The sequence below is a fragment of the Alosa sapidissima genome, chromosome 24, assembly GCF_018492685.1.
Source record: "Alosa sapidissima isolate fAloSap1 chromosome 24, fAloSap1.pri, whole genome shotgun sequence".
Lineage (NCBI taxonomy): Eukaryota > Metazoa > Chordata > Actinopteri > Clupeiformes > Clupeidae > Alosa > Alosa sapidissima.
In genome coordinates, this window is record NC_055980.1 from 12,377,594 (window position 1) to 12,404,779 (window position 27,186).

General features: G+C 41.3%; 2 protein-coding genes and 1 non-coding gene across 3 annotated transcripts; 1 reads left to right on the forward strand and 2 right to left on the reverse strand.

Annotated features, from left to right (window-relative positions):
* Positions 1 to 4,493: 4,493 nt before the first annotated feature.
* Positions 4,494 to 15,401, reverse strand: foxk2a (forkhead box K2a). Its single transcript, XM_042082670.1, has 9 exons — positions 14,908 to 15,401; positions 13,527 to 13,721; positions 13,100 to 13,241; positions 12,474 to 12,620; positions 11,832 to 12,022; positions 10,893 to 11,101; positions 8,285 to 8,578; positions 7,773 to 7,982; positions 4,494 to 6,416 (listed from the first exon to the last, which is right to left on the reverse strand). The coding sequence occupies exons 1-9, from the start codon at positions 15,201 to 15,203 to the stop codon at positions 6,229 to 6,231; spliced, it is 1,872 nt and encodes a 623-aa protein (XP_041938604.1). The 5' UTR covers positions 15,204 to 15,401; the 3' UTR covers positions 4,494 to 6,228.
* Positions 15,402 to 16,407: 1,006 nt separating this feature from the next.
* On the reverse strand, positions 16,408 to 24,635 carry wdr45b (WD repeat domain 45B). The gene is made up of 10 exons (XM_042082671.1): positions 23,811 to 24,635; positions 22,379 to 22,453; positions 21,744 to 21,845; positions 21,368 to 21,455; positions 20,524 to 20,618; positions 20,021 to 20,211; positions 19,442 to 19,527; positions 19,229 to 19,330; positions 18,727 to 18,848; positions 16,408 to 18,267 (listed from the first exon to the last, which is right to left on the reverse strand). The coding sequence occupies exons 1-10, from the start codon at positions 23,875 to 23,877 to the stop codon at positions 18,161 to 18,163; spliced, it is 1,035 nt and encodes a 344-aa protein (XP_041938605.1). The 5' UTR covers positions 23,878 to 24,635; the 3' UTR covers positions 16,408 to 18,160.
* A 94-nt stretch (positions 24,636 to 24,729) lies between these two features.
* Positions 24,730 to 24,802, forward strand: trnar-ccu. The gene has a single exon. It is a non-coding gene; the product is annotated as a tRNA-Arg (tRNA).
* The last annotated feature ends 2,384 nt before the right edge of the window (positions 24,803 to 27,186 follow it).

Here is a 27,186-nt window from a genome sequence, read left to right on the forward strand (position 1 = left end):
ACTTATCATCAATCACATTTCCTAAAACAAAGACTGTAGGGTGAATCTCATCCATCTTAAAGTGGATCTACTTGTAGTTCAAGATTTTTGCTATGCGGAACATGTCAGTGTTGTTATTGCGGGAATGCGTCCTTGTCCTTCAAGAGAGCTCTCCCTCAGCTTGCCACTTTGAGTTCACGGCTGGTAGAGGACAGACAAAGGAACATCTCTCCAAACATGGACTACACACAGTACCTTGGCCACTGTATCGGCTTCTTCCTCCTGGCTGTGGCGTTCGACGCAATCGGCCTCATCCTCTTCTTCCTCGGCATCTTTGCTCCCCTGAGTTTCTGGGACTTCTTCGTCCTCTCAGGACCTCTCGTCATCTTCATCAGCCTTATCTTCTGGATATTTTGGTACCTGGGGAACCTTGTGGTGCCGGCGTCAGACTTTCTTGTGAAATGACGCGAGTGGGGAGAAAGTTGTGTTTGTGTGTGTCTGTCTGAAACTGGATTTCACTGCTGCTAGTTTATTGCACTGGAGATAGACTCAAGGGGAAGACTTCCGGACTTAAGAAAATGGCAGATGACTCACCCAAGAACAAAAACAAAACTTCAATCTCCCCTATAACCTCCCAGCGAACATAAGGTGTGTTTACCCTCACATAAAGACTGTTCTGGGGATAAACAGGGACGGTATCCTCCACATGGATTAAGCCCGTAGACAGAAAAAAAGAGCTTTTAATCTAGGACTAGGCTATGTCTAGAAAACCACCCCTCATAGTGTGGCAATATATTAGAATACACATTTAATCATATTATCCACAATTCAGCTGTTGTCATCAGCAAAGTTAAGTGTGTACTGACATAACATTGAAAATCCTATTGGCTTACATAAAGACTGCTGAATACACCTGTGCCCCTTTCATGAACACTGTATAGAAACAGCCATATTTTTCTGAAAACCAAAGGAGGGAAAACATAATCAAAGATGAATACATACAGAATTTTGTGAATGTGATGACCATTTCTCAAGGAACTGAGAATTGGGGATGGGGAAAGCTGACATGCTACACACTAGCCTAACACCAGAGTTTCAACACCACTAACATGAGGAACCTGTTCGTCTGGAAGTGTCACACCCTCTGATGTGATGTATTATCTTACTGGGGCAGTGGAGGAAGAAATGGAAGATTTTCCAATCACCTTTCTCGTGACAGCCGCAAAACAGGACTGTAGTTGTTTTGCCACGAAGAAAACATGCACCTGAAGAAAACATTGAACCTTTGATAGTACCATAGCCTACAGGAAATAAGACTGACTTTAAAGCAGAAGCTTAAAATATGCCATGGAGCTTGCAAGTTCGGCCTAATATCTCTCTATTGTGTTAATGTGTGCTGATTTTCGATGGGAATCTAAAATGATTGTAGGCCTATATAATGTAACTAAATAAATTCTGAGATCAATTTTTTGGTCAGGGAGTCGTCATCAGTGTGCCATGCTGTGTTGAATGAGCAATACAGAATAATGTATATGTATGTTGTGGTTCATTCATGATGAAATGCATTAATGATCTTATGTCCCCACTGTGAGCATAATAAGCTCTGTGGCCTACTTACAGGCCTTTGTGCCATAAGATCACAGGAGCATCAACTGTCTGGGGTCATTTTTGACAGAGCTGGTGGAAAAGCTTCAGAGGAGGGAGAGAGAGGTAGAAAAGTCAGACATTCATCACTTATTCATTGCAGCTGCTTGCGTGGCTTTGAGTAATCAAGCTGTGTTTGTGTCAAGTGACGCTTGTTGTTTCAGTAACCCAGTACATGTTCAGAGACAGATCAGGTTGCCCTATTCACAACCACTGTGTCGAGAGGACAGGGCTTTGGGTTTCCAGCTCCGACACCTTCGCTTGGCCCACCTCCCTGGCCTGGCAGGTGAATCTGACACCCCTGCACATCACTGTTAACAGTGAGATCAAGTTCCCCCCTGACTACTGACAGAACCGGGACGGCAAGATCTCATCATAAGCTGCCTATGGCATCACAAAAGCTATTGTTCCCAACTGACCAAACCACAGATATTCTGAGCAACAAATCTATCAGTATGTTGGAACACACCAGCAGATCCTCTCTTAAGGGCGAGTTTGAAAAGCAAAGCGCATAGCAGTGAAATGTGTCCAGCAAGCCTGCAGCAACCACCATGGTAGGACCAACAACAAACTATACCTTGTGGCAAAATAAACACACTGGATGGGAATCGGCTCCCAGAAAGCCTCTTATGTTACTTCAGTCAGCTCGACAAAAAAATAACGCCTGGTGACATTTCAGAATAAAGCCATTTCAAGTGGGCATGTGCTGAGGTGCCCCTTTTCTGACACAATTTCACACGCAGGGGGTTGTTGGCTCGGGCAGAAGGGGCTGGGTAAAATGCCCTGTCAAAAACTTGAATACAGCTTTTACTCCATTTTCAAGATGAATGCATTTTGAAGAGGGGGTTAGAATGTCCTTGCGTATTTCACTCCAAAGTATGAATGGGAAAAGGGCAGCCGAATTCAGGGAATTCTTCACCTGTGTTACCCACTGGCATCAAAATGTTTGACTGTAAGGCATATGATATTAAGAGTCCTGTGATGCCTTACAAAACAGCGAGGTATCTAGCAGTCTGCTGTCATTAGTGAGCCTGTGTGTACAATATCAACAGCATATCATCATTTTCAAATGAGTCACACAGACACAACCCTTTCCACAGACTGATTAAATGTTCCCTGTGCCTGCTGTGTCATTGTTTGCAGATTCATTATATCGATAGGCTGATCCATTTGCTTTAGTTTCAATAGCAGTTTAATGATTACACTACTTAGCTGATGTTTGAAGTAGAATAATGTCTGGTAATCTTAGCAGAGAGGAGAGCTTGGCAGATCCATCACTGCTTTGTTCAAGAACCTGAAGATAATGACAAAGTACACAATTCATAATGGGAGCCCTTGCACGCTACTCGATATCCTTACCTTTTTGAACAGATGTAAAGAATAAAGCCTTTGACTGCTTTTTATTGTAGTGATACATGTAGCCTTGTGCAAGTCAAATGGTTTGAGAGTAAAAACTAACTGTAAATTATAGAAAGCTCAAAGCTAGATAATATATACTATTCTCATGATTGCATAAAAACATTATCACACAAAACTCTCCCAGTTGGTGATCCCCTTCATAGTGATCACAACCTGTTTGCTCTTTTTCGATTGTAAATGCTCATTTATTTTATTATTGCAATACCTTGTTGACACACCTGCATGAGTCTATTGGGAAAAACCCACCATCTTGTGACCATTTATGTCAATTTATTGAAACACAGGCTACAACTTCACATCTGCATATATTAAGTAAGTAGTGTTTTATAAATAGTGCAATGGTATAGTTATGAACAGTTGCTAAAGTCAGTGTCCCCCCAAAATGAATACAATGGTGGGTAAGTTTAGAGACATTGGTGCAACATGTTTTGTGTTTTGTTGTCATCTTCAAATTAATTTGTTTCCACTGGCCATTCTCCCACCAGCAACATTTAAACTAAGCAGAGGATGGCCATTAGAAATCTTTTGTCTCAGATTACAATTTTGTATTCAGATTCTTGTACATATGTGTGCAGTCATTTACCATAACAACATCAAACAGAAATACGATATCTAAGCACCAGCCTCTGAAAAGGTGTGCTTGCTCAGATGGTTGCGTTGAGCTGTGAGCCATGTTCTTGAATTTCCCCTGGGGATCAATAAAGTATCTATCTATCTATCTATGTACACACACACACACAAAGGGTGTATACAGAGGGTGAGTACGGATCAGAGAAGCTTTTCGTTTAGAAGACCTTTTCCATATTAATGGTTGGTGATAACAGGCAACCTTGTACATGTTCACAAAGAGTGTGCAGTGGACGCTTATCCCCTTCATCCATTTTGACCACTAATCAGACATGAGACTGGAGCACTAATTATAGAGCCAGTGCGAAGATTAAAGTATACCACCAGTAAAAAGATCTATAAGCATGGGACTACTCTAGATAAACAAACTCCACTGTTAAAAACGCTGAGGGTTAGGCCAACGAGGCTCATTCTTGTTTGTTCTCAAGCCGTTTTTGCCGTTTCGTCCACATTGAGCCTCGGCTGATGGTAGTCATCTCATATCTGAGGCCTGGTGTGAGCTTTCAACCAAGACAAACTTGGCCAAGAGCGCCATCTACTGTTTATATCCATTATCCAACCAGATAATGGATATAAATACCAAATACACTAATGTTCAATGTATAGTTCAGAGGGGTGTGCTACAAATGTATGTAGCTGACTGACCCAGATAACATTGGGAGTAACCGTTCATCTCTAAAAGAACACTGCACTAATCAGCTATGTTTCTTAAGCGCCGTGTTTGGAGATCCGCTGTTACTCCTGAAGTTACTTGGGTAGGCCAGTAACCTTGCTTCATAGTAGACCTCTCAGGTATTGAATGGATGCACACAAGGACAGATACATACATTAGTTATTTTTTAATTTAATATATAAAAGGCATTTACCCACTGAAGCAGAACAAACATCTATCACTTATTTTTCTCCTTAAGGAACATATACCATTTGAATAAACTTTTTTTTGTCCAATCTGAGCAGACTTAAAAAAAAAAAAAAAAAATTGGGCAAAGACATTGCCAACTTCAACACAAAGTACAAACACCGCAGACAGGGAAAACATAAAAAAAGAATTAAAAGGAGAGGGAAAAGAGGATGTCAGAGATATAGGGACAAGGTAAGTGCAGCTCTGGTTGGAAATCACGCAGGAAAATATTTCCTTTTTTTAAGTTTCTTCACAGTTCCTTGGGGGGGGGGGGGGGGGGGGGGGGGTTCTGCTCAGGTCCTGTATAGGTTTCTCTACTCATTAAACATGCAAGCTCAGATGAAGTGTTTTGTTCAAATACGAATGGAAATATATCTCTTATCTTATAGGTTATTTGTTAAAATATGGAAAAAAAAAAAAAAAAAAAAAACTTTAGATGTAACAAAAAAAAACATAATTTGGACTCAAGAGAAAAATAAACACAAATCCACTGTATCGATAGTGTTTTGTTTTTTTTCTTTTACAGAGAAACTACATTCATTCTGATAAAGTTAGAGTCTGTTTTTTTCTTTCTTTTTTTTTTAAACCCTAAAACTTGAATGCTTGTGAATGTGAGAAGATCCCATTCTGGTGTTGTCCCAGTTGCTTTTGGGTGCCTTGGTAAATGGAAAAACACACACAAATAAGACTATGATACACATGTACCACAAAATACTGCATATCTAGTTAGGACTGCATTAGGTAGGTTTTACATAAAGGCTAGCTGCCATGGTACAGGACAATAGTTCCACACATTCTCCTATTGTGGAACTTAATTTGGAACACCTTGGCGGTTCCAAGGTTAGGTGTTTTTATGCTACTAAATAGAATAGAAGATATTCCAATCTGTTACACAACATGAGAACTTTTGCTTGCTTGTTTGTTTGTTTGTCAACAAACAACATGGTCATGACGCTTTGAAGACTTGCTCCTTCATCCACTGCAACTTCTTTTCTAAAGGACTTCATAAATAGCAGCAGTATGGTTGTGTCCATGGATCAGGTAAAGAAGTTGCAGTCCCCACTTCAAAACAAAACTGGCTGTAAGCCACTGTGAATATCTGCATACAAAATAGCATTGGATGACTACTTTAGAGACATATTCTCACTTCTAAAGTGTTTTGATTGTGTCATGCTTTCTGATAAGTCATTCAAATTTGGAAAGGTCCAACCATCATCCCTTTGCCTTTTTATTTCCAGTCCACAAAGAGGTAGTGGAGGTGGAAGGTTCTAGAACCTCCTGAAGACCTGGGTGGTTGTTCTATGAAGTTTAGGTAGGCCTTGGGGTTCAAATACAGTTTTATTTCTGGTTATGTGTAAAGGCTTCATGTGCTTTGCTCACTGTACACTTGAAGTTATCCTTCCTTTTGTTTGCGTTCCTCGGCCTTGCTGGTCATTTTTGCACCAAACGCATTGTCTTTCCACTTCGCCTACGTCCTCAGAGATGACACTTTCCCAATCCATCTGTTCTTAAAACATGTGGTTTCCTTTTTTTGGCACCATTGAAATCGGTGAAATAAGTAATGATGGAAAATGATTATGGCCAAAAAAAAAAATGGGGAAGAGAAAACAAGAAATGAGAGACTCGCGGGTAACAAGATGAGAATGGAAGGAGAAGCCCTATTCGTTGACCGCCTGCTTGTCTCTGTCTGTAGTCACGGCGAAGACTCCTCCACCTTCCGTCTCGTCCTCAGTTTTGAGCTTCTTGGGCTCCGACTGTTCTGACGGCTCTCCGTTTTGGCGCTTGGTTGGCAGGGAGGCCGACGCCGAGGCGTGGGTTGCCAGTAAGTGGAGGGGACTTGCCACTGCTGAGAGAAAAAGAGAGGCTACCAAACTCAGTTACTTTGTAAACACAACAGTCTCCATGGAGATTGGAGAACATCAGATAGTTATGCTGGTTTGAGTAGTTATTTTAGTTATGGATTAGGTTTAGTTTGATATTCAAAAAGAATTCTACAACTAAAAGAGGTGAAGTGCATTGTGCCTCTATATGGCATAATTAAAGTCAACACCACAGCCAGTTGTTGACGGCATGCTCCTCACAAGCCTGCTGGTAAACTGTACTATATAAACAAGCAAACTCCGCAACACATTTCTGGCTTCATAAGCCCTTAAGTGCTGGCCTTCTATAACATTCCTATCAAACAGAAACATTGCTGAGACCATGCTCACGGGACAAACACTTTTACATGTGGCCTCATGGAATGACTGTCCAGTTTGAAGTAGTGGAAAACCCGTACATATACACAGCTCACCCTCATATAATCTACTCGGTGTATGTATGCATGTGCAGTTCACATGCATCAATGATATCTCAGATCTCCAGACCTCATGATCATTTTTCATTCCATTGCACAGGGAAACTATTTGCCCTTCATGCAACGGAGCAATGCTTTGCGCCATTCCAACATACTGGCATATTACCATGCAGTGTTGAGGGATACACCTCCGCATTTTTTGGTGTCCTTCAGTCTCATAAACCATTAATCTGCATATTATCTAATCCCAAAACAGAGCATATTACCATCACAGGCAAAGTGATTTGCATGCACCACAGCCATCAAATATTAGCCTCCGCCAGACTGGGGTGACAGAACTGAGTTGAGGAAAATACTAAGTATAAGTATGTATAAGTATATATACTCTTTTGATCCCGTGAGGGAAATTTGGTCTCTGCATTTATCCCAATCTGTGAATTAGTGAAACACACTCATCATACAGTGAGCACACAGTGAAGTGAAGCACACACTAATCCCGGCGCAGTGAGCTGCCTGCAACAACAGCGGCGCTCGGGGAGCAGTGAGGGGTTAGGTGCCTTGCTCAAAGGCACTTCAGCCATGGCCTACTGGTTGGGGTTCGAAGTCCGAAGCGCTAACCAGTAGGCCACGGCTGCCCCAACTAGCTCATACTAGCCATTACAACCGCTGTTCAAGCAGCACATGCAAAACTTCATGGCTTAAAAGGATTCAACGTTAAAGCTTAAACCACAAGCCAATATTAAATATTTGATGCATACATTTGAAGATATTACCACAAGCCAATATTAAATATTTGAAGAATACATTTGAAGATATTTCATGACTTTTCAAGTTTGACTGTAAAGACAGAGTTCATAAGCATGGTTTATATCAATGATACGGTCAAGTATAGTCAGAAGCACTGACCCGTGTTTCCTGCAGTTGAGATGGCAGCGCTGATGGGCACTACGTGCGTGCCGTTCTGTGTGATGGTTTTGATTGGCAGTTGGTGCTGACCCAATGGAGCCTGCTGCACCAAGGTAACAGTCTGGAGGGGTGTGCCCTGGGAGGTCTGAATGAAGCGACTGGCCCCACCTATAGAGGCGTTTGAGATGGCAGGCATTGCTTCTACTTTCACTGCAAATACAAAAATGGAGGAAGAAAAAAAAAAAGAAAAAAAAAACACGTTTAATGAAATGCTACTAGCAGATGCACTGCACAGCCACGTATGATCAACCCATCATACAACCACTCTCCTAAAAAAACAAGTTTTACTGACCATTTTGTGAACAATGGAACACATAAAAGCAACCACATAAAAACACCACACACAGGAAGACACACACAAACAGAGAGAGACAGAGTGATTAAGTGTCGGAGTGCATGTGGGAGTGGGGGTGGGAGAGGGAGACAGACTAGAAAAAGCTGTAATCCTTCACCTTTGACCTCCGAGTGGTCACCACCGTTCTGCTGCCCCGACTGGGCGTTGGCAGTGTAGGCGGCGTTGGCCGTGTAGGTAGCGCCGGCGGTGAGGCTGGCCACCGTGGTGACTGCCACAGCCGGGAGCTGGTGGACCACGTGTAACGTCTGCACCACGGTGGGCTGGGGCGAGGAGGATGATGAGGAGGAGGGGGTGGAGACGGGCGAGGCCATGGCGTAGGTCACCGGCTTAATGGTCTGGGGGAGTTGCCGCTGAACGGTGATTAGGACTGGCTGGCCGGCCATGGGAGACCCTGGAGGAAAGATGGCGGACAGAGATATAAAGGACCTGTGTGTGTGTGTGTGTGTGTGTGTACAAAGTCGCTTAAATAGAAAAGAAAAAAAAAACCTCTATTTTAACCATGTACGGAGATATTTCATACAACGGAGTATTAGGGCCACACATGAAGAAAAAAATATATTTTTGCCATGGCGAGATTAAACTCGACATTTCGAGAATAAAGTTGAAATATCATATCTACTTTAATAATAGGCCTACAATAAATAAATAAACCGCTATGACGTTTAGGCTTTTGACCATCGCATTTATCGCCTGTAACTCTGTGATAAGGACCTAACAGCAAAGTATTTGGCTGAGCAACGTAGGTTAATATGGTCTATGTTTTGTCCACATGATATAGGCCTATGTCTAATCATTGTTGCACTCAAACACTCTGAATCATTGTTGCACTTGTTGCATTGTTTCATTCGTCCTCCCTTTCAATCGTCCCGAGCGGTCGTTCTCTCTCCAAACTAACTTTATTCTCAAAATGTTGAGTTTAATGTCGATACGTCGAGATTAAAGTCGATATTACATTTCAACTTTATTCTCGAAATGTCAAGTTTAATGTTGACATGGCAAAAATATTTTCCTTCATGTGTGGCCCTAATACTCCGTCGTAATTTCAGCTGTGAAGGATCCAAGGTTCTTTGTACAAAAAAAAAAAAAAAACACATTAACAATTTAAAGATTCTAAACAAAAGCTTTTGATTCAAAGTAACGATCTGTCCAAGTAATCAATCTGTACAAGTAATACTATCTGAAGTAGTGTTACGATAATCCATGCTAATAGCAATCAGGTACCAAGGGTATTATTTTGATAAAAATATAAACAATAATAGAGGCTGTGCTGATTGACATGTCAGCATATAACACGTGCAGCATTTTATATCGATTTGTCATTTTATAGCCATTCTTTTCAACCTTCATCCAACTGACATGTTCAGCCCTCTTCTCAGATCAAAATTGTTTTATATAAAATTGGCAGTTCATGAAATAGGCAAATCTAATCAGTAGTTTTTCAACTCAGAAATCCAGTCCAATCAAACAATAACCACAGACCCAGCTCTACACAGGCCGTTCCCCGGTGGTCTACTTCGGTTTGTCCATTTGCTGTTGTCCGCTTGTCGTCCTTGTTTGTTAGCCTTTATGAATACTTCAGCGACAGTCAAATGCACTTACGTCTGTACGTGTTTGAATTATTAATTTGGCTGGTGTGCTGAGTGATGGGAATTTTTTTTACTGTGCACGTCTTATTTATATCCATCTTCTTGCAATTCTACTGACCTGGATAAGCCTTACGCTAACAACCACTTTCAACTCAAACTAATCAAGCAAGAACGGAACTGCTTTGCAATAAACCAAAGTTATTGTTTCATTGATTTGTACAGTCTAACTGATAAAGAAATGGGACATCTTTGACCCTGCTTCATAGCAAGGTCAGGCCTTCATCATATACTCTTTGCCTTCATGATCACAACCCTCAGTTAGGTTTGTTTTTACTGGCCGGCTTTCATATTACCGGTGGCTTCCAATAAGTTGCAAAAATTTTTCACTTATCAGTTCTGTGCAATTCAAGTGTGCGGCATTGCTCAAGACTGTGGTTGCGACAGCATGAAGAAAGGCCATTATAATTCATGTCAAGATCATTTTTCCTTTTTGAGCTGGGCAGACATTTAGACATGAGTCTAAAAAGCAAGGAATGATTAAGTATAATCTCTAGCACAAACGCATCAGACGAGCTTTAAATGATAATGGGACAGCTAAGATATTATGTCCCCGAGTTCCTCCTTTGTTTTCAGATATTTTATTGTGGTTATGGAAACGAGGAAACGCTATATTTAAATCACTATGAATCTGGAGCAGCTTAATATAGAAACCGACTGTGACAACCCAGACAAGAATCCCCACCTTTTTCAAAAAGAGTGTAGATGAAGCTGGAAGTGACAAAGCGCTAGCATCATGAAGATAGGCTTTAGCTATCTGAACGTCATACTGAACCAGCTTTAGATTACAGTGAGACAGCCACTTCCTTCCACTGCTAGTGAAAGGCCAACAACAATGACTGCCCTAGAAATTATGCTCCACTTCAGAAGGTCTACTTAAGTATATAGTGTCACCACACACATATCGCTATATCTAAAAATATGCTCAAAATACATAAGGCTGTGTCATTAGACCTCTGAAGTTCACCTACAAAAGGACCCCAAAAACTGGCATTTTGCCCATATAAGGAGTTTTGTAGGCAAACTTTAGAGGTCTATGTTGGTGTGGGAAGTGGTTCTCACCAGGGGCATTCTGGGTGAAGCGTGCCTCTTGAATGACTGCAAGCTTGGGCTGGACAGGAGCGGTAGAGGCGGCGGCTGGAGTGGGGGCAGGGGTGGGCTCAGGCTCCATGGGAATGGGAGAGCCTTCTCGCGATAAGCTCTCGGGGGTCTGCACCCCGCTGGAGTGGGCGGAGAGCCCACCTGCATGGTTCGGAGAAGCGGGCGCACTCCTGAGAGACAAACAGGAGAAGCAATTAGTGAGTGATTAGCTTGTTACTTGTGAATTAAGCTGACAGGCCTTGAAAAAGCACCTGGATGACACATTTAAGCCATATTCAGGATGCACATAGTGCTGCTAAAACTGGTGAGATTGGAAGTCTTTTGCCGTTTGTTTTTACATTGCTAAAATAATCCTTAGGCAACAGTTAATACCAATGCAGAATAAAAGATCACTTAACACTTTCAAGTGCCATTGCGAAACTCTAGCACATTCGATTTGCACAAATTCTGTTTTGGTCTCCTGAGGCAAACCAGACATGGGAACTGTTGTAAGCATTACAAATGGAACAATTGTTTTGTTTTAGGTTTGGTCTTTGTTATGTTTGTCTGCACCAACACTCCTGAGAGATAAACATCTTTAACAGGGAGCTAATTTTAAACAAAGCCTTCAGGCAAGTGAGGCAGAGTACCAGCCTCAAAAATATGTCTAGACATTTAATACTGATACACTACTGATACATTCAATGTAGACTAAAGATAAACAGATCATAGCAAACATACAGGAATTTGGGAATAACTTAAAAAAAAAAATGGGGCAATTCTGTGCAAAACTGTCACATCCATAACGGCAACACAATGCCATGGTAGTTGGCGTTATGGACGTTACAGTTTTGCGTGGAATTGCCCATTCTTAAATGTTTGATGACTCTTCTAAACAGCCACATGCATTGGTCGAGTTACCTGGAAGAAAGGGGACCTAGCGGAGTCCTGAAGCACGGCACCCGAGGCCTTCGCTTCCTGAAGGCCTGCTCTATGAGCTTGCCCTCCGATGAGGGGTCTATTCTCCAGAAAGACCCTTTGCCTGGTTCCTCCTGGGATCTGGGCACTTTAATAAAGTAGCGGTTCAGTGACAGATTGTGACGGATTGAGTTCTGCAACAGGAAATGAAGGTTAGTGGTAAATACGGCCAAGGGAACAGTGTTAAGAAAGACAAACAAGTAGGATTATTTTGTACTTATTTTTTTTTGCTGATAGAAAAAGCAACGGATGCCTATTTCAGTTCTGACTAATGCCTTTTGGCAAAACATCCCAGAGCTCTTTTTTGTGGTCTATTTTGCAATTGTCATGACCTAGAGACACCCTTACATCTCTGTTAGGGCCCCCATTGACACATTAAATAAATATAGATTGCACTGATTATCCCTGTGGCTGCACAAATAGTCATGTCTTTAAAAGTCTCACACACACACACACACACACACACACGCACACACATTCTGCCACCCAACCAATCAGCATGCATCATTCTGACAAAAAATATTAGAACAATTACAAAACACATTCTGCCACCCAACCAATCACCATGCCCCCTTCACATCTCACCTGCCAGCCCTTATCTGCAGTCCTATAATACGGGTAGTTTTTAGTGATGTGCGTATAGATGCCATTCAATGTGAGTTGCTTGTCTGGTGCCATTGTGATCGCTTGGACAATCAACTGTGCATACGAGTAAGGGGGTTTAGAGTCATCCTGTGAAATAAACACACAATAGCTTATTAATGGACAAATACAAATGTACATTGGGTACCAACTTCAAATCATCTTGCTCCTACTTCCATTTCAAATAATTTTGTTTAGCCCAAATGGACAGGGTCAATCCAGGAACCCAGATAGGGAGGCAACTACTGATTTTCATAACGGAGTTGTGGATTACCTTCTCAATTAAACGATTAATTGTTTGATCGATAAAATGGTCAGAAAAAGGTGAAAAATGTGTCATTCAATCATTGCTTCTCAAAGCCCAAGATTATGCCCTCAAATACTTTATATTGTCCACACGCCTAGCTATTTAGTTTACAGTCACAGAGGAGTTAAAGTTTTAGAAGCTGCAATCAGAAGATTTTGAGGCGTTATTCCTTCAAATGTATTAATTGTTGGATCTCTAAAACCAGATATGGTTTATTGATTTAGTATCAAACACACAGGTCAAACAACAAGTAGGCACTTGCCTTTGGACTGTCCCCTCCTGAGGCGTCTTTGTCATTCTCTGACTGAGAGTTGTCCCCAATGAATTCAGCAGTGAGTCCACGTCCCATCCTGTAGCTGGACAACCCCGCCCCTCTGGGGCTGGACGGACAGGAGTTGGCAGCACTGCAGCAAGGACAATCATGAGCTTTTCACCGAATTCATCTCAGGTAAAGAACCACTCAAACTATTGATTTCTTGCATGAAAACACGACGACAACGACAAAAGCTTCAGCCAAGTCACGTTTGTGCCAAATGACTGAATTAACACATTTTTCAAGTCAAATAACTATGCGTGTTGATCTTTTTTCTGCTCTGCAGCGTATACTGCATATCTGCTACTGGTTAACTAATCATAAGAAACTGCTGGCAAGTGTGTGCTGATGTCATGATGTGAGTATGAAGGGTTACCTGATGGTGCTGGTGGGGGAAGGGAGGGGACTCATCAGGTGAGTGATGTTGTCTGGAATGTTAATGGTCAGCGGGGATATCTGAGGCTGAACCGCTTTCACTGGGGACTCGGGGGCGTTCCTTCGTTCCTTCTTGTCAGTTGCCAAAACTGTGAAAGTGATCTTGATGTTTGTGCTGGGGAAACGGAAAGTGCACCTTCAAAGTAGAGATGGAGAGACAGAGAGTGAGATATTATAGCTGCTGTGAGGATAACAAGCATCTTCACTTGACCCTTGCTTTCAGTTGCCAGTGAAGTCCCACCTTAGAAGGCTCTCATTCAAAAAACAACTGCATAGCTCAGTTTTGTGCAAGACAATAACATCAGACTTGTTTCCAAATTCATAAATGAAACTACAGAGCACTGGCTGCAGTGTTTTCCCCCTTAGCTAAAATGGGTTAAGCTCAGTAACAGAGTACTTAACACCATGCACAATAAATATGAATTTGTACGGCATAGGAGCCTAGACTCTAGGTTGGGGCTTTGACCTATCTGGGTTTTGTTTACATGGGTGAGACACTGTGCTAGACAGGAGACAGGAAACAGGAACGGTGTTGGCAAAATGAAACTAACCATGAGCTTTCAGTTTACAGCCAAGTTGATCTAACATTGCTCAAGTTTATACGAACCCAGTCCGGTCTCAGTAGTCTGCGCTTAGTGTGTGCGCCAAAACAAGTCTTGGTTCCGTAAATGGGGAAACAAACAATGGGTCGGGCCGAGCCATAAACAACCCCAGTAAATCAACAAGGTGCTTCTGGACAACGCAAGACCGGCGTACTTGACCGTTTGGCTAACATCAAATATATAAAAAATATATATATATATATATAATAATAATAATAATAATAATAATAATAATAATAATAAAAATAAAAATAAAAAAAGAGTCGTGGTCCCATCTCGAATGTAAACAGTAAGCTAACGTTCACCAATCATATTGACCTTATGGACATTTGCTAGTTAATGATAGCTAGCGCATACTGACATACATCGGGGGGCCTGGTGTTTTAAGTAACTGAAACACGGAAAGCCCCTTTGCCACATAAATTAACAATGAATGATTGTGCAATGATGTAATTGTGACAGTGATCATATTAAACGCATGGATGATATTATCAAACAGAGAGGTAGCGTCAGTGACGCATGGGTCTGTTAGCTCAGCAAATCATGCTAACTTCGGGCATCGGCTTAGCTAGCGACATGAAACCGGTATCCAAAGATTGCGCAGAGCACGTGCTACATGGGGAAACAAAACAATAACACGGGAGACCAACAATAAATAAGAAAAACGTTAGTTTGCCATTTACATTGCATATCTGACATTTGTTTAGATGTTCATCTTACATTCGTGGAAGCTGCAGAGGAGGAGCCCCTCGCCTTTGGAACACCCCATCCACAAACACCCCATTTTTGCCGAGACATCGAAGATAGAAGTCGCCGCTGCCCGCGCCATCTTCGCCCGCAGTAAATATTTCAAGGTGTCTTCGTGAAATAAAACTTGAGTGACCCATGCTGACATCCACTGACCCGTGAGAAGAATTTCGACCGATGGTTACCGAGCGCTTCTTCATAAGATACTCGAATTCTCGGCCCTCAAGCCGGGCGACTGCCGACCCTGACATCCCGCTCACCACCGCCATTTTATGGTGTTTTATTTATAAATCGTTGGGAATCTGGAGCTGAAAATAGCTAAATGTTTTAGATAAACTGTTTCCAATTAAATACTTCGTAGACGGTCTCCAACGTTATGTCTTGATACAAAATATATAACGTGGAACGTGCCAGCCCAGGAACAGCGGCTCCAACACACCGCCGCGACAGAGAGAAAGAGGGTACAACAGAACCTCCTAAACAAACAAAAGGGGTGGGTTGTTTATAACTGATCGCGTGCGCAACCAATGTGCTGGCGGTTTCGCAAAGTAAGGAAATCGTAGCTACCAATGGGAGCCTCAAATAAAGACACACAGAGAGCTGAGGTTGGTTGAGTTGTAGCGTGACACGCAGATCCGTGTATTCTACAAAATACGGAAAGAAAACTCACATGGAGAAGCATTTGTCACGCGTTTAATCAATATCTGTACTATATTACATTATTCGGGATTGTGTTGAACAGGTCTATGATTCTAAACACTGGGACAAATATAAGGAAATAACGAGCTAATGTATTTTGGGGTTGCATTACGAGGGGAGAGCCATCCATCACATTGTAATTGATTGCCCTTCTATTTTTTAGATATGTTAACTGGCTAAATATGTACAGGGATAATCCTCATTATCCTCGTGAAACTCAATTTGAGATTTCAGACATTCACGTTTCTGCAGCGTAGCCTACGTTCGTTTGAAAACCGACTTCATGCCGGCGCGTCCGTGAGCATCACGGATGTAGTAGCGAAGATTGCAGACAGCAGCGTGGAGGTCAAAACACGATAAGCCTGATAAACCCCGTCGAAATCCTCCCTCTTTGCCTCTGAAGGTAGAACACCACACGGCTAAAATCAGCTATATTCCGCGCAAGTATCTCCTTGTAGGCCTACATGAAGCAAGATAAATGTTTTGTACATGACTCATACATTTTCGATGGCATATCAGGGATCAGCGTCAGTTTAATCATTAAGTTACAAAATACCATTAACTGTATTTTGAGCTTTCAACATAGCCTCCTATGGGTCCACGTTTGAAATGACAACTAGATGGAATGGCACAGATACCTAAATTAAGCCACAATAACGTGTACAAGCTACTGTCAAATACAGAGATAGTTTAATAACCCATAACTTCAAAATTTTTGTTGTCACATAATATGGAATTTGTGCAGTAGCTTACTATTGTACAATTACCCACAGATAGTATATCAGACTTTTTTTATTTGACTGTGTACTTATAGTGTTATCACAATTACAATCAAAGCATGAAATGCATTCAGTATGCTGTCTTCCAGCAAGAACTCAGAAATGGAACAAAGCTGTTTGACCAGCAGGTAATTTTGGAGGGAGAAGAAACAATTCATCAACAAACACATACACATTTTCCTGTACTCAGTGATAAACAAATCAATGTAACAAATGGAAGAAGTCAGAAATATAAAGTAAAGCTTTTTTCCCCCTCATATTAATTTCCTTGGGTTCAAAAGCAATTCTAATGTATAATACAGGCATCTGGAAATTTGATAGATGCAAGTCCAAATTCAAGTTCTAAACTGCACTTTTTTGTGTTTGTTACCTGACAAGTCCACATTATGTCTTCCAGCAATTGCGGTCATAACAAAAATGCTGTTATCAACTAACAAGATTATTTAGTGTAGGACAATTGGATGAATGTTTTCAGAAGAGGATCATAAACTGTGCATTGGTTAGTTTATCTGAACTGTTTGAAACAAAGGCAACAGTGGCTTGTAGACAATGCATAGGACATTGCCCAAATATTGTGCTCATATGTCCAATTTGAGAATATGCAATGAAGTTGAGACAGCCTTTCTGATAGTTTGTGACGAGAGTAAAATAGCTCACATCCGTGGTTTGCGTTTCTTTAATTAAGGGAGAAAAATATCTAAAAGGGACAAATGCCTGCTTAAATAATCCATTATTTGTCATCTGTAAGGCTACAAATTAGGCAGTTATATATACAGATTTATATATGAGCAATGCTGTAAATCTAGAAAGATTCTTGAGTAGCGCATACCTTCCTCTTCCTCTTGACACCACACAGAAGTGTGATGGCCTCTCATGGTCCTGCGTACTTAAATCTTAAATCTGAAAGTGGATGAATGCCAGCGACACAAAGACTCTGATTTTTGAAGATAACCTTCATTCACATCACATCAGTCCACAGCTGACAAAGAAAAGCCTGAGCAGAGAGTGAGAACGAAGTAAAGGACAATATTGCACATACACTGAAACAATAATGAGAAATATTTTTCACCAATGATGAATCTCATAAATGCTTTAGATTCAGCTGTTATGTTTTGATGCCTGATTTTGCGTGTTTTATACAGCAGATGAAACAGAGTCTAACACTACTATGTTGTTTGTACAAACGTTTGTATATACTGTATTACATACACATATGTGTGCATTATGCACACATAGACCTGGACCTCTTCAATCTATACAGAGGCACTCAGGCAGGTTAGAGTTAGGTGATGTTTATGGACAATGTATTTCAAACTATCTAGCAGAGTGAAGGCTAGGATTAAAAAAAAAAAAAAAAAAAAAAACGGTTGAAAGAAAAGTTTCATGGAAGACATTTTAAAAAGTAACGATAGTCCTCTCCAAAAAATAAAGTTTCCCAATTCTCACTTTGTATAGCGAGAACAAAACTGTTTAGTGCCTTCAGGTATCCAGTCTTTCATTTGTATGTCCCTGTCACAAGGCGGACTAAACATTAGTCCAGCAAAGGTCTCTTGGTCTCTCAGTCTCCATTGAACTGTGAGAAGCACAGCACATCACTTGGCATTGGTGCTATTCATCGAGAGAAACAAGTAACACTCCTGTTCATGGTTTTCGTTTTCTTGTTATTATTTTAGCTGGTATGCTGTAAACACAAGCATAAGCTCAAAAACCCTTCATTCATTCAGATCCTCCCATGCAAGTTACAGGTCTCAAATCTTCTCATCTGTCATTTCCAGAAACTGTGCGTAGACGTCTCTGGCGCACTCCCCTTTTTGGTTGAACAGGAATTTGTAATAGCTGCCATCAGCACAAATCGCTGAAAGGGAGGAAAGAGAGAGGGTAGAACAAAACAGGGCTGGTCAACACATACACCATTTTTACATCTTTTACCCAGGAAATATTTTCCACATACTACTTCCTACCGTTATACTAGGCATTCCAACTCTACTCAAATTCAGCCGGGCATATTCATATTCATCCATTTTAGATCTGCCCTTGTAATTCACTTTGGACAAAAAGAACCTGCTGAATATCTGACCTTTACCTGTATATTAGTCATTTCCACACACACTGTGATTGCACTTGGGAAGTGGACTTTGTCTCGAAAATGTCAACAACGCTGTCCTTGCAGCACCCCACTGCCTACTGAAATCCAAGTCTACTGTAGGTGTCCATGAAAAACGCTGATTCTCTCTCTCACACACACACACATACACACACACACTCATGGTTTACAGAGCAGGGGGGTATGGGATGTTGGCAAGCAGTGCTTTACCTATAACAGCATTGGGCTCCGTTCCAAAGGCACAGACACAGGGCGATCCAGATGGGACCTGGAACTTGGAGAAGCTCCACTTGGAGCTAAAATATTTGGGGAGGAAACTGGCTGATGCCAGGCTGCAGGCATAGAGGTAAACAAAAAAAGCAGTCTTAGTATGGGCTTTAACCCCCTTGTGACATATACAGCTCTGGAAAAAATTAAGAAACCACTGCACATTTTTCTGATGTCATCCTACGGCTGCTGAGTGACATTCGAATGAGTTGATGGTCGAATGAGTTGACGGTCATATTCAAATTTGCAGTGGTCTCTTAAGTTTGAATCTGACCATCAACTCATTCGAATGTCACCCAGCATAGTCTTAACTGGAGCCGAACAAAGAGGACAGAATAACTTTCTTTAAATAAAATTCATATGCCAAATAAAATGGGATAGGATAGAGTACGCATATCAAAGCATTTTTTTCAGTTTGATAAGTTTCAGTTCATCTGAGAAATACCTGGACTGCTTGTTCCTTTTGGGGTCCTCAGCAGCAAATATGTGGACGGTGCCATGGTCGCTGGACACACATATGAGCGAGGCATCCTGATTGAAGTTGATGCTGTCGCCACAGAGGGAGACATTTCCAGAATAATTACAATGGTAAACAAACAAAAAGAGGGCAATCTCATGCACATGTGGGAAAATGATGCGCATAATAACAGAAAGTCACCAGTAGATGTTTGCAGCCTGTGAGCCCCGTCTCAGCTCCTGGATGAGATGGCCAGCAGAGGTGTCGAATATTCTGATCAGGGTCCCCTGTTTGGAGGAAATGACATCCAGCCAGAAAGTCAGAAATATTCAGAGCAAACGCAGCAGCAGGATATGGTTTGCTGTTGTAAGACAGATTTATCCATAGCGACTTTATATGACATATGTCACTTACAAGGGCCAGTCTCCCTAGGGCAACTCAGGGTGCCTTGCTCAAGGACACAACTGTGGCATCCAGGAATTGAACCCACAATTATTTGGCTGCTGCATGCTAGCCCACCTCCTTGGCCACTATGATACAAACTACAAATGCTACAAAAATGTGTATGTGGTTGTATGTATTTGTATGCTAATTAAGACTAGCAATAACCTCTATATAATAATGTCTCAAAGGTTCCTTTGCAGACTGAGGCTATTTGTGTACAAAAAATAAACTGAAGACAAGAATTTTAACAACATGTAAATATAAACATTACTTATGAAAACGGTCAATAAAACTGCTATAAATGGTATCAGACAAAGAGCTTTAATCACAACCAACTTTTTCTGAGGCTGTGGCTATCCTTGTGCCTTGCAGGTTGAGAGCGATGCAGCAGAGGGCTCCCTCGTGTGCGGGAATGTCCACGGGCGGTTTCTCGGTATTGGCCAGGTCCACTATCTGCACATGGCCCGAGTGAGTGCCCGGAAAAGCTAACAAGGAGTTGTTGCTGTTTGGACACAGGACGCAAAGACCTACAGAAACATGTCGAACAAAGGTGTAAAAACAAATGCTATACACATTCATCAGGCACTGATGAGTCATAATAGATAGCAGCAAAGAAGCAAGTGTATTAGAAATCTGGTTGCAATGTGTAACAATTTGGTAGCCAAGGGCAACCAGGTCAAGCCCTAATATTAGCCAAATTCTAAATTGTTGATTTAATCAAAACCTGAATAGTTTAACGAAAGATAACTCTAAATGTCATTTCAATCATTGCTTGCATAGAGCCCATAGTTTCTTCTAGTGAAAATCCTTAACATGGTTTCCGTACTAGAGGGACAGACCTTTAGGGTTGTAGCACGTCTCAAACACATGTAGTTGGTGCGGGTTATGGGTAAACGTGAAGACTTTGATCATGGAGTCGAGGACCACCACAATCCTGTAGGTAGAGGAAGAGAGCCACACAATCTCAAAATAGAGACAACACATCTAGAACAATTTCAATGCCTCCTAAACAGTATTCATGCCATCTAACGCTCAAGATGTAGGCTGTCTGTTGAGGCTGTTTTTGCATATAATTAGTGGAAATAGTTGCCATATGACAAAGCAGCACAATCTCAGAACAGCCATTTATATATATCTGTATATGTATTTTCTTTTTTGATCTTCCATTACATTGTGTGGTTATCTGCACTATGTGCAGATAAATGCCACCAATTCAGTGGCAAATATATATGTGGCTATGCTATGCATTGCAGATTGTCTCAAGATAACACTGATGCAAAGGCAGCCAAATAAGCCAATAAACTTAATGACAACATCCACGAGGCCCATTCTTGAGCCAACTGATTTCAACACAAATCTGACAGCAACCCATTGAAGTCCCATAAAGAGGTCTAAGCACTTTAGCATCGACTTTACATTAACAAGACATAAAAGACCAACACAGATACTGATGTCTTGTGGATGCATTGTGGGAGCCCAGATCCTGCTGAATCAGCTTGTAACGGAGCTTGTGCAATAACCCTCTATGAAAGACAGAAGTATGAGTCATTGTGCTTTGTAGACGGATTGACTACGGTGAAGGTGTCTGCCAGCGTGACAATGATAACACTCAGAAGCCTTAGATGTCCCTTGTGCCCCTCTGGCTGGAGCATTTTAACGCCTGTCATTAACGCTAAGATGTACCTGTCTCGTCGGAGCTTAACTGCTTTGACTTCTGTTGAGAATTCTATCTCAATTACAGTCTTCTTTTTCAGGTCATCCCAGATCATGACTGAAACACATAAACAGAGTGAAAACAGTGTAAAAACATAAAGAATGGTCTTACGAAACATCACCAGTATGAGCATCATAACAGAATGACCACTCATTCCAAAATACCACACAAAAGGAAAACAATAGAATATTGACTTTATTTCATCCAGTGGCCTCCATTCATTGTCTTGTGTTGTTATTGTTATTTTCTATTATGTCAAATATGTCAATCTGTCAGCTGCCACCACAACCATCAAAACTGGAGAATGGACTATGGCCCATTCCTCACAGGCCACAGTCCTCCTACCTTTATTAGGTGGGTACTTGGGCTTCTTTCCTCCTCCAACGAGAGCAAGGTAGTTGCAACGAAAAAGCATCTCCACATGTCCGACACCACCTTCAAGGAATTCTGCCAAGAGCAACAAAGACATGAGGTGTCACTCCCACACACAACTTGTACAAAGACAACAAGCTGGTTAGCACTACCAAATTAAAAAAAAAAAAAAGACTTGGATCAGGGACCATGCCCTTTCTGTGTGCTTTAAAGCAAGACTAAGCACCTGCACAGTGAACTAATCTCATTAGCCACTATCCAAATTGGCATCACAGTGAAGGCAACTTATCAAAGCAACAGAAAAGAAGAATACAGGCCAGGGGCATACCTTTGCTCAAAGGTTTTTTTTTTGTTTTTTTTTGCATGCGAAATACTGTAACTGTGCTTGCGGTCATGTGGTTTTCAGTCACATGCTCAAGACATGGGGAAGGAATAATTAACTTCCCTCTCTTACAATATACTTCACAAGGCTACCATACAAGGCGTTTCTTACTTCCTACTGGATAAAGATCATGCTGATGCTGGTGCTGGGTGCACTGTTCTGTTGAGACCCCACGTTCATACACAAAAGCGGTTATGTCTGACAGGATTAGCTCATTGCATTATACCTTGCTTTTCTTTTTCTTTGAGAGGGTCTGCGTTGTAAACTCTGAATCCATTTTCCATTCCACATGCAAAGCAACCTGCAAAGACAGCAAATTGGTCATCTTCCATGGAGTTGGGGCCTTTTGACAACACATTTGCATCACGTCACTGACAATGATTCAACTTTGCCCACTTGTACCTGCATCGTCATCGAGATAGCTGGCAATAAAATGTAACAAAGCAGTTCAACTTGGCTGATAGCGTATAATGGATCGGATTTAGAACAATGGCAAATATAACTGATTTTTAAATTAACGGCGAGGTCGTAGTGTTACCACAACGCTAGACCATGATGTATCAGCTTAATCTCAAGTAACGCGACTTTCCAAAAGGACTGATCGCTTGTCTGGTTTCTAACTCTATTAATATATAGTGGTCAAGGGATGCAAGTATGTGCAAAGTTACAGGTGTATCAAGGTTAAGGCGTGCTAATGTGTGAGAGCAATAACTTGCATGCAATGATTGCCAGCTACGACTGCTGACTGACCAATTTCGCCAACGAAGCGATGCTGATACTCTAACTAGCTATGTTGATGTTAGCAATCGAGACTGGTTTTGGGAAGGCTTGTTTTGCAAAACAAAACATTGACCTCACATTAACGTTATTATTTACTGGCAATCAACGTTTACCCTCTTGCAGTTGATCCACAGAACGGTCAGTCTACTAGAAAAGTGCGCAACCAAACTACAACCGGGCGTTGCTAACTAGCGTTGGCTGCAAGAAAGCTCTCACATTTGCTATCATTAAACGTTCCGTTAACATTAGCCTACCTTACCGTTATTTTTCTAAGATTGACCAGCCATTATCACAAGAAGATCGCCGCTACTGATGATACCCTAACATAATTTACCATACACCTATTCGCTGATGGTGAACTCCAATATCCCGTTAAACCACCTCATTATGCAAAGAGAAAACAGAAGCTTTGGTAACGTTAACAATTGATGACAACAATGTCAGTTGATAACATGGTTCACAAACGTAACTATCAGTTAACGTACGGTAAGTTAGCTAAGCTAATTTATTGAGTTATGTATGTACGGGGTAGCTATAAATTCCTAGCTAGGATGTCGCTATGTTGTTTTAACATCTGCAGCTAGCAAGTCTGTTCATAAGGCACAACCAGTTAGCTCAGCTAATCGTAGCTAACGTTAGCTGACAGCCTCAGAACACAACTAGGACTAGTTCATTGTTCTGTACGACTAAGTGTCCCAATAAAAAAAAAAAAAGAGAATAGAATAGAGTATGCTTTTGCGATGCTGTCTTTCACTGTAATATGACATATTTACGCTAATGTCAAAACCTAACATATTAGATAACTCAGCCAGAGCAGCTGGAACTGTGGTTAGCCTAGCTAACGATAGCTAACTAGCTCGCTATTTCAATTATCTTACCATGGTCCTGGTTAAATCCAGCGTACAAAAGCCCATTCCCATGTGGATTTGATGGTAATAAATTCATTATTCTGTACTTCAATGTTCCCTTAACGCCAATGATAATCCAATGATAGCTAGAGTCGGCTGCCTTTCAACCGATAGCCACCATTCCCCTGGCGTAGCATTCCCCTCAAACGTAGATTCTAGCTGTGGCCAAGCAAGGTAGGGTGGTGGTGGACGGTGTCACTGACGGACACAGCATAGGAAAAAAAGTTCGCGGAATTCTTCTTTCTTCCTTGAGAGGACGCTGAACTGCTGTAGCTGACTATACCTGCCTCCTACATTGCTCATGTTGATGCCACATTGGTGGTACCGTGGTAAGGTAAGCGTTTGTGATAAAAGTAAACGTATAACGTTGTTATTTTTTCTTTTGCAAATAAGCAGGCTATCTAGTCTAGCCTACCCTACGACTAGTTTCCTTTGCTTTAGCCTTATTTACGAGGGAATAGAGCCAATGCAATGCAATTGACACCTGAAAAAGAACGTGGTAAGTTATTAAAGCCACAGCCAAAGTTTACGCAACGATATGTAGAAGTTTGTTTGTCTAGGACTCTAGGTCAAGGCTTCTAGCATTACGTGAACTGTTCTCTAGCCTGTATTTTGAATTACTTGCTTTCTTTTACTGTCTGATTAGGCTACTTTTCACTATTTAGCAGCTGCGTGGTAGCCTATAACGTGAAAATGAACTTCCAATGCAATTTGACCATTTCAATTTTCATTAGTCCATCACATTTTAGTGTTCACAAGTTGTTATGCTACGATACAACGAAGTAAAGTCATGCAAGATGTGGTTGTTACCAGAACTACGTCATAAAGAGAACTTTTATGTAATTTGTGAGTCATTTGTAAATAATTCTGTACAAATATATAATAATGAGCCCCAGTGGCCTAATGGATAAGGCACTGGCCTCCTAAGCCAGGGATTGTGGGTTCGAGTCCCATCTGGGGTGTGTGTGCTTTTAAAAAATATATCAGTATCAATGACATAGATTACTTCGTTCAGCAATAAAAATGACATCGACATCCTTCATAATCTGTGTGAATGGCTCTTAAAGAAATGTCTGGAAAAGAAAAAACAACAAAAAAACAATTGATCATTCTCTGCAGGACAGCACATTTTATTGAACATATACATAGGTAGGCCTACAGTTACTCAGACACATCCACAGCAATCAAATAAATGCCATAGCCACATCTGAACACAAGACATTAATTTAATGATAGAGATGAGGAAATAGGCCACAACTGTACAATTAGGGATTAGGTTGGGTATTATTCAAATTGTCTTGATTGCAATTCTGCTCACCAATTCCGGTTACTATTGTTTCCTCATTTCGATTCCAAAAGATTAAACATTAACTAGATGTACCGCATAGCGGTACAAAATATGACCGCCGCCCAGTCCAGCACATTTTTTCAAAAAATAAAAAATAAAAATAAAAAATAAATCACGCTGAAAGGCCTATAGGATTCTAACTGTCTCACTAAATTGCATTATCCACACTCCATAATTCTGAGAAATTCTTGAATTGTGTGCATGTGTGCGTGTACACGTTTATGTTTATGTGTGTGTGTGTGTGCGTGCTTGTGTGTTTGCCTGTGTATGTGTGTTTGTGCATGTGCATGCATGCGCACATATGTCTACTGTGTGAGTATGTGTCATACGTATGATTGCTGTGAATGTACGTGTGTGCGTGTGTATCTGTTTATGCACATGTGTGCACATGGAATGGGTTAACATGACCCCTGGAGGCAAACATACAAAAAAAAAAAGGTCCTCCTAAACCCTACGGTTCTCGAGATATTCACAGAAAACTGTGTCTGCCCTACCCTCCTTTCGGGGGGTGCAGTCCAGAGGGGGCGCTACAGATCAAAACAAAAAACGATGGTTCCATGCTATCCATATGGGGTTACATGCCCACCAAGTTTCGTCTACTAAGGTGGTCAAATGGGGATCATTCACACCTTTACAAGAGAGGAAGACAGTTGGTAGGTGTAATACAATAGGCCAGGGGTGAGTAACCAGTCCAGCATGAAAGGCCAAAAAAATATTTCACGCCACTCAAAAGAGCCGCACAATGAAAAAGATGCCCACACTACAACAGCAGCAGCAGTTTAGTCTAGTTAGCTGTAGTGGATATACTGTGATGTAGTATAGTCAGCTGTAGTGGGTAAACTGTGATCAAGCCCAAATGTTAAAACGTATCCTTGCCTATTTTAAGTGGGTATACTGAGATGGTGATGCTTTTTAAGTGGTATACTGCATAGTCCTGCATATCACATATACTACACCACTGAGCAGCAGTGACTTATAGGCCTAATGAGACAAAAGGTTACAGTGTAAATGGCTCTTCTCTTTTTCATATAAAGCGGGACACTTTGCAGATGCTACAAATTATCATTTTCAGGAGTGAGTGTAGCAAGAACATCTGTGACACATCACAAATTCCCTGTCACTGAATGTCTCATTAGCATGAGCAATGTTCAAGTGTTCTAATAAGATGCCAATGTGACCATTGAATGCTTCCTTCATTTTCAGAAAGAAAATGATCAAAAAGAAAACATGTCTGCTTATCGGACTGATATTTAAAAAGCCTACTTTTACCTTGACCTTGTGAAGGTCGGCGGCTTTGAGAAACTCTTGGGAAATTTCCAGGTTTGCAACATGCAACAGTTAAGTCTGGCATACCAAGTATCAATCCAACATGTAGAACAAGTTTTTTCTGGTGTTATTTTGGTTACAGACACCTTGACAGTTTCACCAGAGGGATTATGCTACAAAAAGACAAACATTTGATTGAATGGCCTGTGTTCCTCCTTCTGTTTGCACTTAGCTTTAGGCTACGTCTTCCTGATTGCCATGGCGATTGCAACAGTAGCATTATACCTGGCTAAAGAAACAAATGTGTCTGCTTAATGTTTTTTTGGGGGCTAGATCAATCACATGAAGGTAAAATTATGTTTTATTATGACCGCCACGCAGCGAAGCGGCGGTCATATAGGTTTAGTCAGATTTTTTTTTTTTTTCGCATGCCCAAATTTCCGTCAATGATTCCCGGGACACTGAAAGACCGGGGTACACGAAACTTGGTGGACATGTAACCCCACATGGATAGCATGGAACCATCGTTTTTCGTTTTGATCTGTAGCCCCCCCGCTGAATTGGACCCCCCGAAAGGAGGGTAGGGCAGACACAGTTTTCTGTGAATATCTCGAAAACCGTAGGGTTTAGGAGGACCATTTTTTTTGTATGTTGATCTCAAGGGGCCATGTCAACCCATTCCATAACCACTCATTTCATGTATAGCGCTACCTAGTTAAACACAAAAAAGTA